This window comes from Puma concolor, chromosome B4 (genome assembly GCF_028749965.1).
Source record: "Puma concolor isolate L17-30 chromosome B4, mPumCon1.1.hap2, whole genome shotgun sequence".
Classification (NCBI taxonomy): domain Eukaryota; kingdom Metazoa; phylum Chordata; class Mammalia; order Carnivora; family Felidae; genus Puma; species Puma concolor.
In genome coordinates, this window is record NC_141673.1 from 104,773,350 (window position 1) to 104,791,106 (window position 17,757).

At 57.0% G+C, this 17,757-nt stretch overlaps 1 protein-coding gene across 5 annotated transcripts in view; it reads right to left on the bottom strand.

The window, feature by feature from the left end:
• Positions 1-4,038: 4,038 nt before the first annotated feature.
• Positions 4,039-17,757, bottom strand: part of TSPAN9 (tetraspanin 9) — a 204,544-nt gene continuing 190,825 nt past the window's right edge. For all 5 annotated transcript variants that reach the window (XM_086714305.1, XM_086714304.1, XM_086714303.1 and 2 more), the window contains 6 exons: positions 11,467-11,658; positions 11,018-11,092; positions 10,591-10,692; positions 9,823-9,954; positions 9,308-9,391; positions 4,039-7,620 (listed from right to left, as the gene is read on the bottom strand). In XM_086714305.1, coding sequence (XP_086570431.1) covers positions 7,549-7,620; positions 9,308-9,391; positions 9,823-9,954; positions 10,591-10,692; positions 11,018-11,092; positions 11,467-11,658 — 657 coding nt within the window. In that variant the 3' untranslated portion in view covers positions 4,039-7,548. The remainder of the gene's footprint in view (positions 7,621-9,307; positions 9,392-9,822; positions 9,955-10,590; positions 10,693-11,017; positions 11,093-11,466; positions 11,659-17,757) is intronic.

A 17,757-nucleotide genomic window follows, 5' to 3' on the forward strand; every position in this document is an offset into this window, starting at 1 on the left:
GGATCATTCCACTTACCTTCTTCTTAAAAACAAGTACATGGAAACTCCTACTTCCCTTTTCCTTCAACTTCTGTCCCGGGATGAAACCCTGTCGAGCGAGGACTGGGCGCAAAGGAGAGGCAGCTGCGAGGGACCCAGAGGGATCTTTTGGATCAGGCCAGGGGTGAAGAGGGCGGTGAGCAAAGCTTCAGTCCGGCCCTTCCCATCAGCAAGGTGCAAACAGCATCACTGCACTGAGGACACGCGCAGGCCAGCCAGAGCCAACAGGGCTATGTTCCCGTCAGTCTGGGCACTCTTGAAGAGGTCATGGGCAATTTCTGCCGGCCTTCTAAAATATGGAAAGCAGCTCATGAATCCCTAATTGGGGGTTAGAGATCCCCAAGCTGGGGAGGAGATCAAATTCAACATGTCTCCCAGAGTTGCCAAGCTGTAAGTAAGGCTGAGTCCTTTCAGGAACTGGTGTCCCCTTCCAGGGAGAAGAAATGTATTGAGAATATGTCAGGATCCCAGGAATTCAGTGGGGGCAAGTTGGGGCAAAGGGCAAGGAGCTTCCTGATGCCATTTAATGACAGGACACAGGCTCGCCTTGTCCGCATGTCGAAACAGCCCTGCTCCGCATGCTGGGCCAGGCTAGATCTCACAGCTCTGTAGCCACCAGAAGGAAAATCTCTGACCAACAGGCTCCACCCAGCAGACCCAGCCACAGACCACACACAGTGTGGCCCTGCTCTGCCGGCTTCCCGCTCTCCTCTGAACAAAGGGACGCCGCGGGTTTGCCCCGGCTGGCTCTCAGCTGCCTGGCAGTCTGTAGGGCCACAAAGGGGAGATTCCAGCAGGCAGCTTCGGAGAGACTGGCCCAAGCGTGCCGCATGGAGTGTCGTTACGCTTTTTGTTAGCTTAAGGAGACACAATAGTCCATCTCCACAGCTGTCATTAAACTCAGCAAAAACGAGATGGCTAAATCAATAGCTTCCTCATCTTTGCCGAATGCTTTAGAAGGGACCATTGCAATGCCAATATTTTCGTGTCCAAAACGACATTCATTTAATCTGACTTCCCTCTTGTTTCTGTGGAGCAGTGAATGCGGCAACCGGGCCATCCCAGAGCAAAATGGAGGCATGAGGGAAGCTCGCCCACTGAGCCCACACGTCTCTGCCCCCCGCCATGGCTACCTGCCCTCATATACCGACTCCCCTGTCCAGATGACTCTCCTGTGTCCCCAGCTTTCAAGCAGGGGGATGCTCTTCCTTGGGGTTATACCTCTAGTCTGGGGACTCCTGAGGACCCAGACTTGACCCATTTCTTGCTAAGCACTTAGCCTGGTCTAGGAATAAGCTGGAGGTCTTTACATGCATGGTTTTATTTAATCCTTGCAGCAAATCTGTAAAATCGGTATTGTCCTCATCTTGCAGATGAGGAAAGCAAGACACATTCAGTGACTACCCAGGGCTCACAGCGGTATCATATGCAGAATGAGTAATTCAGACCCTCCAGCTCCCAAACAAGTGGCACCCAGATGTGGCACATCCCTAACGTTGAAAGTTCAGGCATGATGACAGCCGATAAAATAGTGGAGGTCAGGAGGAAGCCAGATCATGGATATGAGAGCATTTTGCAAGCTGCAAAGCTCAATGCAAACCAAAGGAGAGATTTAATTATATCACACTGGTCTCCACTTGCACACGAGCACGGAACCTGGAAAACACACTCGCCCTCCATTTGGTGCAGTCATCTACCTGTCCAGGGCGAGGGACGTCATGTTGGATGAGTGGCCCGAATGCTCCTCTCCCCCCAGCACCACCCCCCCAAGTAAATCTAGTAAATCTAGTTAATCACTAAGTCTCTCAATTTTCTCTCAGACCTGATGTTTTTCTCCCTCCCACTGATGCTTCCCTGAGGGCTCAGTCACCTCTCACTTAAGTCACTGACACAGCCCCTCCTTGAAGTCCCGGCATCCACCCTGTCCCACCTTACCACTCTCCAAGCGATCCTTCCCAAAGGCAGATCTGAGCCGGCCGCACATGGCTTCAAGCCTGTCAGCGGGCTCCCACCACTCTTGGCTTCAAGTTCAAGCTCTAACCTGGCTTAGGATCTTGTGATCTGGTGGCTGCTGCTCTCTCCAGACACCCCCTTCGCGCTTGCTCTGTGCGCCGGCCCCAATGACATCACCAGGGCTCACCTTCCAATCCCCGCCAGGTTAACTCTTGTCTTTAACTCTCAGCAGTGACATCAGCTCCCCAAGTTGGGGTCAGCATGTCTCCCACCCGTGAATATCACGATCACAGCACCGAGTTGCAATCCTGTTTGCTCTTCTGCGGTTCCTGTCAGATTGCTGGCTCTGTAAACACAGGGGTTGGTCTGGGTCCTTCACCATATACTCTAGGTGCTTGTACAAGTTAGCATCCAATAAGTCTTTGGGTGGATAAACATCTTGTCTCAGGAAGCCCTGCTCGTGGCCATTTTGAAGGAGCTCTCGTATGGGTACCAAGCCCACTGTGCTGCTGCTGGCAAGCCATCTTTCTCGTGTGCCCTTTGCTGAGTGCAGATGGAGAGGCAGCTCTCCCACCACAGCACACGGCCGGGGCGGTGGGGAGCGCCCCCAGGGTCATCTCATTCACCCCCTCTCAGGGGCTAAGGAGCCCACCACCCATGGCTTTAACCTAGTCATTAGACATCCCCGGGGAGAAGCAATGCCCAGCCCTGTCCTGATAAGAACGTCTCCTCTCCTGCCCAGCCAGGCAGCCTGCCTTCCATGGCTTTAGCTCATTTCACTGGAGCCCAGTGCTGAGCGGTCAGTGCATCCCATTGTCCTGTGATCCAGAGGACTTCACTCTGCCCCCCAAAAGCAGACAGCACAGGGACGTGGCCAGCATCCTCGTGGGTGGGCGGGAGCTGGAACCACAGTAGGCATAGACAAAATGGCTTACACCCACACACCTCTGACTTGGTTGGTGCTCAGAGGATGTTGGAGGGTCACCGCCCCTAGTTCATGACTAGCCCCTGGCTCCACGGCCACAGGGTTCCTTCTGGTAAATCTCCTTAGGGGGGATTTTTAGGGACTACATTCTAGCTGGACCTTCGATAGAGGGTCAATTCTCAGCAAACCTCTGAGGGCTTTGGGACACAGCAGCTGCAGGATGGGGTCCTAAAGTTTGGTGTTCTGGGGCAACCCTGCCAACCTGGCCACTGCCCTGAAGAGGAAGGAGAAGCCCCCTCCTGCTCCTGGGCCCACATGGCACATTCACTCTTTGTTCCCACCCCAGCCCGGAACACTGGCAGCGATTTCCACGTACATGTGGTCCCGGATGAGGATGACCTCTGAGCTCCTCACCTGCAACTTGTCACCATGACTGTGGCAGCCAAGGACACTGGGAGCCCAACTCCACAAACCAGAACCCCAGCCAAGGACACAGGGAGACTTCCATGACCAGGGGGGCACAGTGTCCGTGGGCTCACATGGTGTTGAATGCCCCCTGCCTCCCTGCTGACCTCTCATCCTGACTTGGTGTTCCTGTGCCCTGTTTGAGGCTGTCTCAGAGCCACCCTGAGAGCACAGCCTGGGCCAAGTCATGCTGTGAGGTCCCCTCATCCTGGAAGAGCTGTCAGGCCCACTAAGAACATCAGAGGGATCAGGGAGAGACTGTACCTAAGCCCTGTCCCTACAGGAAGCCATGAATGACTTACTCCCTCCCCCTCCCCCAACACACTTCTGGGCCTTTCCACAAGACTGGCCATGTGTGAGAAGCGACAGGTACTGAGGTGGGAGTTGACCCCTCACACAGAGAGCTCGGGCCTCTCGGACTAGCTCCCAACCAAGCCCGCACCCAGTCACTGGGCAAAGGGCACCCCTAGAGGGGACTGAGCCCCGCCTCCCCCAGCAGACCTGTGACCTGGGCTCGAGGAGGGGAGATGAAGTCCTTGCCGTGGGGGTGTCCTAGACAAACGGTAGAGCCAGTGCCTGATCCGTCCTGGGTCCCTCACACCAACCACTACAAGAAGTCATGGCGGAGTGAACACAAACCACGAAGAGACCACCTGTTTGTGCTTTTGACACATTATCAGTTTTTTATTTAAAAACATGCTAAAAACATGGTGTTCGATAAAGCCAGGACCAGGATGAAGGAAACGCACAGATACGGCATTGCAAGCAGAAAAGTGCATTTAAAACCAACAAGTGTGCTGTCCCTGCTCTCCCACGCTCCCCGGGGGTGGGCAGGGTGTGCGCATGCCCCTGGCTCTGGCCCTCAGGTGCCCGTTCAGGGCAGGGAGGCCAGGACCCGCCGGGACCACTGCCTCGCTGAGGTGCAGAGGAGTGAGGGGGAGACCAGGACCGGGAGAGGCCGGTCGCAGAAGGGCGGAGGGACAAAGGGTGGACTCAGGCACCTGGCACCCATCCTACACCAGGTCCCTGCTAGTTAGCACCTCCACCAGTGTGGGTGGGCAGGGGGCTGCAGAGGAGGGCACAGCCATTTCCATCTACCTGGACTGCTTTGGGGCCACCAAAGCAAGGAGCGACGGCCACCCGGGTCCAAGTCAAACCAGAACATCTGTGCGAGGGTCTGGGGTGGGGCAGCAACCTTTCTGGAGTGAGAGCCCAAGGTGCTGGCCCATGCTGGTGCGGGGGAGGGGGTGACAGTGCTCCAGCGGGGGTCTGAGGGTGGAGACTGTCCTCCAACACCTGCCGCAGCCCCCCAAGGGTGGTTCTCAGTCCCTGCTCGCCCACCACCTCTGCAAGATGGCTGCAGGGAAAGGCCAAGTCTCGGCCGGCACCCCCTTGAAGCTGTCTCCAGAACCTGACCTTCTAAGTCGAATCTGGAAACTGCATCAGACCTGACCAAACTGACGCTGATTTTGGCAAGGGAAGTCACACGTGAGGGAGCTCATCGAGTTAGTGCTGCCCCAGTGGGAGCACAGTCAGGAGAAACAGAGAAGACACTGGGCTGCCACAGACACCGTGTGGCGTGACCTTCTATGTGTGGGATCCACCCTGCAGGAAGGGCGAGGGGTCTGGAAGAGCACCCCCACCCCTCGTGCCTTCCCCCAGAGGAGACTCGAGCAAATGCCTAAGCGGCCAAGCACAGGGTGAGGCAGGAAGGCGGTCTGAGGGACTGTGGACAAGCCTCCATGAACGGACAGGTGAGGGGGCACTGGTGGGTAGAGGGGGACCGCGGGGGAGGCTCCAGGGCCAGAGGACATCCCTGAAGCTCTAGAAACTAAGACTGCCAGGGAGGCTACACACACGCACCCCCCAAGGTGTTGGGCTTTTGCTGCTGATTTGAACAAAAACTGAAATTGCATTGATAGGCATGAACAAGCCCGCCCCATCCTCCCCAAGGTCATTACACACCCAGTCCCTTCTGTGTGACTCCAGCGCGCATTGGCTGAGCGCGTGTCCACAGTGACGCAGTAGCATGTCTGTTCTGTGCTCTGCAGCTGGGAGTCCCCAGGGAGGCAGCTGAAGTCCCGCACCAGGAAGATGGCACCAGAGGACCCAGGAAGGCAGTTTGGCTCCAGCATGTGCTGGCCCCTTTGTCCCCCCAAGGACCCACCTTCCCAGCTTTGCCATGGGCACCTTCACTTCTGTCGTGGGGTGGGCTGTGGGGGTTCCTTGCCTGACTCATTGAGCCCACCTTACTCTCCACTTCTCATCCCCCAAAATGGTGACTCCTGAACACCAAAAGTTCTATACTTCTGGTCCCCCCTGTATTTTACTTCGGCGGGTGCAGGAGTTGCCGGCTGAGTGGCCAGGTCTCAGCTTTTGGAGCAGACAAGTGCAGGCTGGAAAGGAGACGTGGGCCTGGTGAGAAATCAAGGTATTGAGCCACACGGTGCAGGGAACAGGCAGCTGCCCCACGTGAGGCCGGGTCGGGGAAGCGCACTGGATCCTAGCCGGCCAGTGGACAGCCTCTGCAAGCTCAGTCCCATGAATTCTTGACTTTAGTTTTTTAACTGCAAACACACTCAGACCAGCTTAAAGCCTGAGGGCCCCCCTGCTGCAGTCTGATACCCCACCCGGCCTGTTCAGCTTCTACACCGTGACTTGGCTGTTTCTCCCTGGGGCTGCTGTAGCAAGATCCAGTCTGACCTCCCTGTGCTTCTCCTCGGGGCCACGGAGGACAGACCTGCCACCACCCCACCATCAATGAACCCTGAGGAAGGGGATGAGGGTCCCGGGACCCCCTGGTCATCTTCCCCTCCCTCTCGGCAGGGAACGTGCAGCCCAGTGAGTACAGCTGGAATGATCACGGGCACTACTTCCACCGTCCCCTCCTGATGGTCACGGGACCTCTGCCACCGTCTGAGCAGCAAAACATAAGGAATGCTTCCCCTTCCAGAAGCAATGTGAGAAAGTGAGCAGCATCTGAACTAGAGAGGTATTTGTCCGAGAGTTTCTAGCAGGAATGTCTGTGAAAGTAACTGGGGTTTGCAGAACCTGTCGCGGGAATATGCCCGCATGGGGCGGAAGGGGGAGCCTCCGGTGCCAGCAGAGGGCAGGAGGAAGGAAGGATGGGAAAAAGAAAAGACTGCTCATCGGTGAAGCAGAAGGACCCACAACGGCCCTGGCCACGTTCCTGGCAAAGCACTTCGCCGGCCCCCCACGGACCCCCAACCGTTCGGGCCGCTGGAGCCAGCATCAGCAAACCTATGGCCCCCGGGCAGGGTGCCCCTCCACGCTGCTCTGTGCCTTTCTGTTGCACACGCCTCATCCAGGCTCCTGTGCCACCGACGCGGGCCCCGCACACCCTGGCCCACTCTCCCTCCCACTCGGTGCGTCCTGAGCACAGGCCTGGTGCATCTCCCCGGGGACTCCTGAGAGCTGCACAGTGGTTTGTCCTGATTGAAACCTGACGGGACATCCTCTCTCCCCGCACCTGTCCCCCACCCTCAGGAAAAAAAAAAAAAAAATCAAACCATTACAGAAATCAACACAGTAAAAAGTTATAAATCAGAAAGCTAACCCTAAACTTATCTGGAAGATAATATTCCTGAATAATCAGAATCAGAGTAAAATAAAATAAAAAAGTTACACTGTAAGGTATAAAAAGCCTGGGCAAGATGCTCCCGGGGGCCTTGCCCAGAGGCAGTCAGACCCCCACCCCACCCCCCCCCGCCAGCTTTCCCATGGATGGCGGTGGGCACCCGTGGCTCCGTGGGCAGTCTCTGGACCAGGAGGGAGCACTCTGCGCCCCACCCACATGGGGACCAAGTGTCAGCGTGAGGAAGGGCAGAGGCAGAAACGCATCAGTGCTGGAGGGCTCCTGGAGCATGAACCCGGCCCACCCTGTCTTCTTTGGCAAATACACAGATGCAGGAATCCAGGCGCCCCCAGCACCCAAGGTCTCTGTGTGCCTCCTCCACGCCTCCTCCTCCCTGGCCCTCCACCCACCAAGAAGGCTGAGGCGGGGTGGGCTGGGGGAGGGTGGGCTGCGGGGGGAGTCGGGTGCAGGGGTCAGCAGTCTGGAGAGCGCGGGCAGGCAACACAAAGCTCAAATCTTCTTCCCTGGCACAGTGTCTGCGTGGGGGCTGGGGTGCTCCCGGCCAGCCCGCTCAGGCATCGTACTTTTTACCAGTCCGGTGGATGTGCTGGAAGAGGGTCATGGAGAAGGCCATGCCCAGAATCTGAAAGACATGGGGGAGAGGGTTTTGGACAGAAGCCCCAGGGCAAGCGGGGGTACCCACCTGTGTGCCTGAAAATCACTGGTGGACGGGAGCCAGTGGTGGACAGAATAGGTCACACACAGCTGAGCTCAGCCCCTCAGAGCTGTTTGTACAGAAGATCATAAACCTCTCTGAGCCTCAGGAATCTGCCCATTTCAGGGTTCTGTTGTGAGGACCCAAAGCACAAAGGACCCGGCCCTAACTGGTAGCTACCACGGGACTGAGGTGGGGGCAGGAAGGGGACAGGAACGTTAAAAACCCAAGCCGAGTCCCTCCGTTCGGTTCTGGAATACACGACGTGATGTTTTGGGTGCAGCCAGTGTGTCTTCACCACCGATGTGCTTATGACAACATTAACACTCCTCTGTGTTCCCTCAACTCCTGAATCCTGAAGGGGGTGGTGGCCCAGAGCAGTGCAGGAGGAAGCCAGCCTGGGGCCTCACTGTCACCATGGGTAGCATGCCGTGGGCACACACCACAAAGCTAGGGACTGGGAGACGCTGCGTGCCTCTCGTGGTTTGGGCGTAACTGGAGGAGACCCTGGCTGGTGATGCTCTGGCGTTCTGGTCCAGGCCTGAGCACAGTCAGCTGAGAGGTGCCCTCTTCTCAATACTGAACAGCATCTTGCCCCCGTGTGCTCATCTCACATCAGAGCTCTGCAAAAGTGACAGCGGGCTTGTCTTCTGAGCTGGAAAGCTCTTGGATGAATCAGACACGTTCAGACCCCCAGACCCAAGAGTTTAGGGCAAGAAAGATACAAGATGTCAGCCATCTTCCCGTGGACCAGCCAGTCAAGTTCAAGCGCTCCAGGGAGAATCAGGCACTGAAGACTCTTGCTCGCCTCAGGTTGGAGCCATACATAAATGGACCAAGGAGGGAGCCCGGAAATGTGCATCCCCAGAAAGGTCAGGGGACTCTTGCTCCCCACCGGCCATGCCACCTTCATCTTTAGGAAGGGAGGCAGGATTCCCTCCTGGTCCCACCATCTCGCAAAGCGCAGCTGGGCACCGAATGCGGGGCTTGCAAAGGACAACCAGGCACCGAATGCTTGCTAGGAACAGCTCACACCTACTGAGCACGTCCTAGCTGCCTGGTACTGCTCTACGCCCTGTTCCACGCATGGGGCTCACTTCATGCTAAGAAGTGGCATGATGATCATGCCCATTATGCTGATGTGGAAATTAAGGCACAGACACTCAGCAACCTGCCCGGCTCATGTACATTTAATGGGTGCCGAGGCCAGAACGGACACCCAGGAAGTGTGAACACCTCAAGTGTTACCTGAGGACTTGGGTTCCATTCAATCCTAGGGTAAGTGTCCCCGTGAAGTAGAGCAGGCGTGTTGTCAAGCAGACCCACACAGGGGATCTGCACGGTGCTGGCCCCAGGCCCCAGGCTCGGAACGGATGCCCAGGAAGCAGAGCCCTACTGCGCCTGCGGGGTTGGGACAGGCGTTGGGATGGAGGCCTCAGGACAGAGCAGAGCAGGACAGCGCAGGGGCTTCAGGCTGCTGGGATCAGCTATTTAGTGCGTGTGCGTGTGTGTGTGTGTGTGTGTGTGTGTGTGTGTGTGTGTGTGCTTCGTCTTCTGCCTCTGGCTTAGGTCCAGCTGGGAGCTCGAGCTGCAAGGCTCCCAACAGTCCTCTTACCTGCATGATAAGGATGCACATCCCCACCGTGCCAAGCACATGCTTATTGTCATCAAACCACGTCTTCACCTTTTCATAGCAGCCCTAGGGACCAGGACCAAAGGTTAAGGCACCACAGGACTGTGAGTGCCCCTTCCTGCCCAGCCCCCACCTCACGTCCCCTTCTGTCCCTGTCCTTGCTCTTGTCTCCTGCCCCTCTCTGACCCTCAGCCCCAGTCCTCTAGCTTTTGAGCAGGCCCCGCCCCTCCCCACCCAGGGGTCCACCTACAGGCTCCCACTCTACGGCCTCCGACCCCCACTCAACCTCCACCCTCGGGACACTCCCGACTTCAGGCCCAGCCCTCCCACTGGCCACCGGCCTTTTGGCTTCGGTCCTGCGCGTCCCCCACCCCACCTTCCGTTAAGCCAGTTCCTTCCTGTCCCAGGCGACCCTCCCCTGCAGGTGTCCTCTTGCCAGACTGTCCTCCACACCAGCTTCTGGGAGGGGGACCTGGGGAAGCAGCTTCCAGACTCACCGTTCTCCACAGAGGGGTGGTGGTGTTGCGCCCACAGCCCTGGGAGTTCTCCATGCAGCAGCGGTCGGGCACTGTGTTCTCCCCCAGCACTGGGTACCAGTCTGTGTAGTCGGTGACGCCACAGCAGCGCATCTGCAGGTGGGAAGGCACCGGGTCAGACACGTCACTGCCCGCGGGCCTCCTCTGTGCCTCCCCCTGCCTAGACCATCCTGGCCCCACGAAAGCTGCCTCCCTGCGGTTCAGCAGAGGAGAGACAAAGGCCTCCTTCTTGGGGCCTCAGCTGGGCCCTAAAGGGAAGTGACGGCCCCTTCCTGGAGGCCAGAGTGCAGACAAGGTAACACCCACCTGCCACCCTGAGCTGGGCACTGGACACCAGGCAGGAGTGCTCTCTGCTTGCCCACCACCCCTCTGCTTTGTGGATCGTCCCAAGCTGGCTGCCGGCCCCTCCCCAGGGCTTAACGAGGGACCTCTGACTTGTTCCCCTCTTAGAATCAAGGCCTTCCTGCCTGACCCATAATCAGGGCAACAAACTCTGTCATCCATGCCAAAGCTTCAGAAAAGAAGGGCCTGGATGATCTGCTCTTCTAGATTATCTGTCCTCCCTGGTCCCCTGTACCCACTTAGGCACTCGTCACCGCTCCCGCTCCCATGCCCTGCTCCCCCTCCTTCCCTCAGCTGCCTGTCCCTCTCCAGATGCATCCTCGGTCACCCAGGGTGAGTCTGAGCCGCGCCCCCCCACCCCCCGCCCTGCCAGGCCCAGCCCCTCACCTCAGCCTGGATGATGTTCCAGGCGTTCTTAAGCCCCACGTTGTTCTCTGTGTTGTACAGCAATAGTCCTTCTTTCAGGTCCTTCTTGGCGTTCTCATTTACCTGTCGGGTAGAGGGCAGGCCCCTGAGTCCCTTCTCTGAGTGCTCCACACAACTATGCTTGAATGCTCCCGGTGACGGGCAGCTCACTAATGCCAGAGGATTCCTAAGACTACACAGGTAATAAACCCCCCACACTCCCCTCAAAGTCACCTTCCCCATGCTCCCCCCTACCAAAAGCCTTTCATCTGGACCTCTCCCAGCTCTCCTGCTGCCATTCTCCTTCCTCCCTTCCTCATAGGTACTCTCTGTCCATGCTTCTCCTCTGGATTGTCCTGACTCCAGCCCACTGCCACCCCACATACCCCTCCCTTCCTGTAAGGCCTACCTTGTCCATGTAGACAAAGAAGAGGATGAGCAAGATCAACTCTGCCAGGAGGATGATCAACAGGACGATGAAAAACTGCAGAGAGAGTGTCGGTGTGGGCACACGGTGGTGGTCACGGCCAGGGATGGGGTGCACACAAGGGCTAGGGGAGCTGGGGACAGGAAGCACCTAGACAGGGCTTCCCAGGTATGGGAGAGGCCAGCTACGGCTCCTGAGGAGTCCCTGATAGTTAAGGGAGGCAGATGAAGGAGACAGCCAATCGAGGAGTAGAAGGGACAACTAGGGCCGGGATACGCGATCGTGAGGAAGAGGGGTGTGGTCGGGCAGAGAACATCCTAGAAGCAGTTTCTGTCGGGCATCTAATAGGCTAGCGGTCGTCTCAGGCCTTGCCTGTCTCCGTGACCCGGATGCAGGGTGTTCAGAGGGCTGCGGGTATGGAGTTCACTTACACTGAGAAGGAGGCACTTGTTTTCCTTGATGGCCCCCAGGCAGCCGAGGAAGCCTGTCACCATGACAATGGTGCCTATGGCGATGACCAGGTTGGCTGCAGACAGCGAGGGGAAGCTGGGGGAGAAGGTGGCAAAGTTGCCTTGGGACACGGATAGCCAAATGCCCACTCCGAGCAGCCCACAGCCACAGAGCTGGAGAGAAAAGAAAGCCATTAGATCAGCACCGCTTTGTGTTCATCTCCATGGAACCCAAAAGGCTGCATGTCCCCACCCCCAACTCTGAGACTGGGAAAGGGGGAGAACGGGGCTATAGGTCAGATAGGGCCACGGGCCCTAATCGTGTCGGCTCTGAGGCCCAGACAAACCCTCAGCCTCTCCACGTCTCAGTCTCCGCATCTGGCAAATGGCACCCTGCCAGCTTCACAAACCTCCTAGGGTCACTCTGAGGATCAAATTTTAAACGACACAGGCAAAATCCTGTAACAAACACTGACGGTCCCAGACACACATGAGTGGCTGTGGTTACCCCACTTGTCAGTGGAGAGGCCCTGGCATTCAGGAAGGAGTCTGGGAGGAGGAGCGTGGTGCCCAGGGAAGGTGAGTAAAGACTCGTCTCTGGGGCCAGGAAGACTCTCTGAGTCCGGTTTCTCAGGGCCAGGCCTTCCAGCGACCACATCCTCCTGCCCTGTCCAGCAGGGCCATTTGCCCACTATTCTCAGGAGCCTGAAGAACAAATTTCCCACAGATGGAAGGTGAAAGGAACTCAACGGGCTGGCCAACATGCAGGCCATGAGAATCCATCACTGCCTTCACCTTCCATCCATGTGAGCCCGCAGCCCACGCTCTGGCCCCGAAAACCGACTCTCCTCCACGGCCCCCCTGGGCCCGCGACGCCACCGCTTCACCTGGGGACGCTTGGGTTTCACTGGCTGCGGGTCTCCACAGCTGCCTTATTTTATGCTCCGTATAGCTGACACTCACCCCGCTCCCTCCGGCAGCTCTGAGGAAATATGCGGAGTCTGAGGAGCCAATCAATCTGTCAACCGGTATTTATTGAGTACCGAAGGCTGCGGCATCCTGTGCCAGAAGAGCCACAGCCTCTTTCGAGACCTGCCTTCCTGGGACCTCTGTGCTGCATAGACAGGAACAATAAAAAAGCAGCATCGACCCCACGCAGTATACACTGGTGCCAAATAAATAGTTCAGGAGTTCTCAGAGGAGGCAACCACTGTCCTGGCCCAAGATGTCAGTTGGAGGAGGCAGTCTCTAGAGGACGGCTGGACCTGGGGCAGGTGGGGGACCACAACATTCCACGCAGGGCAAAAGCATACACGTAAGGGCTCAGGAGGTACAGATGTGGATCTGACACCTGGCTCCGGCTTTTCCTGGTAGTGCGACCTTGCAAACTCCTTTTATGCCCAATGAGAATGACACCGCCTGCCTTCACCTTCTGGACTGTTGGGAGAATCTAAATGGAAGAAAGCATGTGAAGTGCATGGCCATGACCAGGTGCTGGTCTCCGAAAGGCATTTGCTGAGCAGCTCCCATGTGCCCGGGGCTGTGCCATGACCCCAGGAACCAAGCACATCCCTGCTCTCGAGCTGCTCTGGCTTCCGAGGGGAGACACAGATGGCCCAGCGAAGACAAGGCGGCTCACGAGTAGGGGGAGAGCAGTTCTCACATGCATGCCTGGAGGTTGAGGGGGAGAGGCACAGGCTGCCCCTCAGGGGTGGCATTTTCTTCCCTCATGCAGTCCACAAACCCAAACAGAGCACCCATGTAGTAAGTGCCAGGGCCCGTTCTGAGTGCTGGGGTGGAGGTGGTAGCAGCACAGGCAACTCCCCCCTACCCCGCCCCGCCTCACTCACGAACAGGCTATTCTTACAGAGCACACGGATGCTACATAAGCGAACAAGTGATAGAATCTCAGGTGATGGTACGTGCCATGAAGGAAAATGAGGATGGCCACGAGTTAGAAAGTTTCAGGGGACAGAGTGGTCAGGGATGGTGGCATCTGAGTAGGGACCCAAATAAAGAGGGGAAGTGGTGGAAGGATGTTCTGGATAGAGGGAACAGCAGGTGCAGAAGCCCTGAGGTAGGACTGAGCCTGGCCAGCCCAGGGAGAAGCAAGCTGCCCAGGTGGCTGCAACAGAGTGGAGGAGGTGACAGTGGTGGGGGACCAGTAGGTGGGGTGGCAGGGGTCAGATGAGACAAGACCTTGCAGGCATCACTTAAGAAAACCAGGGTGGGATGCCCCTAGGCCTGGAGAGTGACATGGTTTATATTTCCAATAGATCTCTGAGACTGCTGCTCAGAGAAGACCACCAGAGAGCAAAGGGGGAAGCCCAGGGCGCAATCAGGAGGCCACGGCAGGGATCAGGCAAGAGCTGGGGGTGACCTACACCAGGTGGCTCTGGAAGAGTGGTGAACAGCAGTACAAGGAGGTTTATCTGTAAGGTAGGATTGACAGGACTTGCTGGGATTTAAAAGATGAGTAGGATTTTCATAAATGAGGAACCAGAAAGGTGACCCAGATAGGGCATGATGGAAGAAGTGCAGGCATTCCCATGTATTATTAAGCCAGAGATGGTTCAAGGAGCCGGGGAGGAACAGGAGGAAGTGGAGCAGGTTCCCGGGTCCCCCACACCATGGAGCGGTCCTGCGCCTCCTGCACCTGGGAGCAGTCCCAGTGGAACTACATCAAGGCTCCCCAGGTATGGGCACACTCAGGCCTAGAACACCCAGCCAATGGAGTACCCGCCAAGCTTTGCAGGGGGCGGGGGGGGGGGGGGGGGGGGGGGGGATGGTTGCCACCACCCCTGTAACCACTAGGTGGCGCTCCAGGCTGGGTCAGAAGCTCTGAAACTTCCATCCAACTTCTCATACTGACTTTTTTTCAATCTGGTCAGTTCCTATACTGCCGTCTCAATTTTTCTTTCATTAATCATACCATGGAAATTCATGATCTTCATGCTGAAGATTTATGGCTCTAAAAGCCAGAGCCTGGAATGATTGAGAGGAAACCCCATGGCTGCCAGGTCACTCACTGCAGGTAGAGGAGCCTGCTGTTAAAGAGACCTGGCTGTGGGACCCCCGGAGCGGCAAGATGCCGTTACCACCCTGCAGTGGGGACACCAGGGCCCCCAAGACCCTCCTCAGTCACAGTGCAGCTTTTTCTGGAAGCCAGTGCCCACTGGGCATGGGCCTGGCGGGGGCCCTCTCTACCTCTTTTCTCCATCTCCCTCCTGGGGAGAACTGCCGGGAGGTCCAGGAGCCCCTCTCTGGGAAAACCTCAACAGTTCAGAAATTCCCAGGACCTGGTCATCCCTCTCAAAATGGTTCTATGATCTTGCTTCATATTCTCTGAGTTGGTCGGCAAGCTTCCCAAAGTCCCACCCAGCAGCCTCCCTCTACCACGGTAAGAGAACAGCACTGTGGCTCTGTCCCCATACGTGCTTCCTTTCCCACTTCCTGTCTGAGGTCCCACCACACCCCAGGCTAGACCCCAGGTGAGACCTGCTGCCTCCAGGTGGGGCAGTCCCCACACACAGCGTGTACTTAAGCCCTGGGGTGAAGGGGGCTAGCTCAGTGAATGAGGCCTTGTGGGATCTCAGTGCACTCAGGGACAAGAGCCTCCAGGTGGGAAGAAAACATGGCCAATCAGGCCCTGAGTTTACAGATTAGGACAGCAAGGCCATGGCACTGCCAGGCTGGGCCCAGACCTGGCTCCCTGGCCCGCCTTTGGTGTGGAGCCCCTTCTGTACCCGACGTCAGGAGACCGGCCAGTGCATGCCGAGCCTGGGCCGACCGGTAAAAGGCACGGCCTTAGCCCCTGCCTCAAGCCCGGTCCCAGCCTTGCTCCCCTGCCTGCCTCTGGCCTGTTTTTCAGCCCAGCCAACATAGAGCTGCCTGAATCCTTTTTCTAAGAAGCTGCTTTCATCATGCTGCTCCCCTGTGTGACCTTACAATTCTTTAGCTCTCTGAGGCCCAATTTCCTTTAAAATGTGGGATTTGGACTAGAGAATTTTTCAGGTCCCTGCCAGCACGGGCTTAGCCAAGCCTGAGACATGATGCTCTCATGTCCCTGCCCGGTGGTTCTCAACCCAGAGTGATGTTGCCCCCCTGCAGACACCTGGCAACATCTGGGGACACTTGTGGCCATCACAACTTGGAGTGTGGGGCTCCTACTGCTGTGTGAGTAGAGGCCAGGGTTACTGGCAAAAAACCTATAATGCATAGGACAGTCTCCCACCACAAAGAACTACCCAGCCAGAAATGTGGATAGAGGTCAAGAAACCCTGCCTTAGCCCCTTCCCCATGCCAGGGGTCCACCCTCTGGCCATCACCTCCAGGAAACAGCCATCACAGAAAGAACCCAGTGTATTCCCTCCAAGAGTGGGGCAGCGTCCTAGTTCTGAAAGGGACAGTAAAATGTGGGAGGAGTAGAGAGCTGGCCAGACTCTATCTGGGGAGCTGGTGAGAACCAGGGCAGGAACAGGGAGAGGTCAATGTCTGGTGCATGGCAATGGGCAGGAGGGAGGGGATGACAGCAGAAAAGGTTTGCTGGGCAGGAAGGCAAGAAGACAGACAGGAAGCCAGAGCAAGGGGCAGGGGAGGGAGCGGCAGGCATGGGGGGGGGGGTGGGGAGGAGCACTGCCCCATGCAGACGGTGCCCAGCACAGGAAGGAGACAAGGTGTGCAGTGCCAGAGAACTTAGCTCGTGGCATTCAGGAAGATTCCCTTCCCAAAGCAAAGGACTGTCTCAGCTAAGATGACTGAGCTACAGTCAAACCCAGGGCAGGAAGAGACTCCAAGGACTCAGGGAACCACAATCTAGCCAAGTCAGCACCAACCAACCTGAGGTCACCAGCCAGACAGACCTGGTCAGCAACCCTCGCCAAGCAGGGGGGGACCCAGTGACCACCCTGAATAGCAAGCCGTCCTGCTCCCTGCCCCCTCCCCCAACCGAGGGCATTTCTGAATATTCTCAGTTCAGCGCTCCAAATAAATCCACATCCAAATGTGAGAAAACAAGTTCCTACCCTTGCACTTGCCTGTGGCCTGGATCTCTGTCAGGGCAGGGATTTGGGTCTGTTTTGTTCACTGCTAAATCCCCAGAGCCTAGAACAGTGCTTTATCCTTGGCAATGCCTTGGGGTGTCTCTCCTACGGGGCTCTCCTAAGGCCCTTCACGGACTCTGCAGAGGGAGAAAGTACAGGCCCTTTCAGGGGGCCATCTCAGGGTCTTCCTGGTCACCCTTGGGCCCATTGGCCTGATGCACAGCCAGTAAACTGAGGCCCAGCCAGGACACAGCCATATAGTGAACAAGCACTCCAGACTCACTTCAGTTATGAAGCCTGTTGTAATTAGCTGAATATCCCCGTGGCGTTTTTCTTCATCTTCAGTTTGAATCTTATTGATTTGTAGTTTCAATATATGTTTCTGCCTTGTGTCCTTATGTATTTTTCATGCAGGCATCCCATTTCTCTGGGGTGGGGAGTCCTGTGATTTCCCCTTCAATCCAACCTCCCTCCTTAGCTTCTACCCCTGACTCAGAGCACAGGACAGCCACTCCCTGTGTCCCCTCCTAGCTGCCAACCGTCTCTGCCCCGTGCAGGGGTGGCCTTCCCTGGGGGTGACCTCCTGTGCCAGGGCTGGGCCCAGAGCAGCGCATCGGGGACCTGCCCAGCCTTCTGTGCCAACTTGCTACCCACCCCCCACCGAAACACCAGCACTTTGGGAGTCAGGCTCAGTCTCCTCCATTCCTCTTCTGGGAGGGCCCAGAACACGCCTGGGATACTTCATAAACATTAGCTTCATGGATGGATGGATGGATGGATGGATGGATGGATGGATGGATGGATGCGGGTAGGAGGGCCTGAGAAGGCCACAGCCTGGGAACAGGACCAGACCCAGACACACAGACCCACCTGAATAAGAAGCCCCCACACATCCCCTCGTCCCTGTTCCTAGAACCCCCAAGTGCCCCAAGTTACTCCCAACTCAGCCCCCTGAACTCCTTATTTGCCTGTGTGAGTCGTCTGTTTGTCTGCCCCTCACAGCCTCATGTGTCTCTACAGAATCCCCCTCCCCAACCCCCCCCCCCCCCCCGCCCCCTGCCTGCCTCATCCCCTCTGCTTTGCAGGAGCTTTCCAAACACTAGGTCTCAACACTCCCCAGTGCTCTCTATGAGCCAGGGCCAAGTGCAGCGTTTAATGGCATTTAATAAATTAGTGGATGTGGAGAATAAAAAAGAAAAACAAAATGACTTTAATTTCACAGCCCGACGTG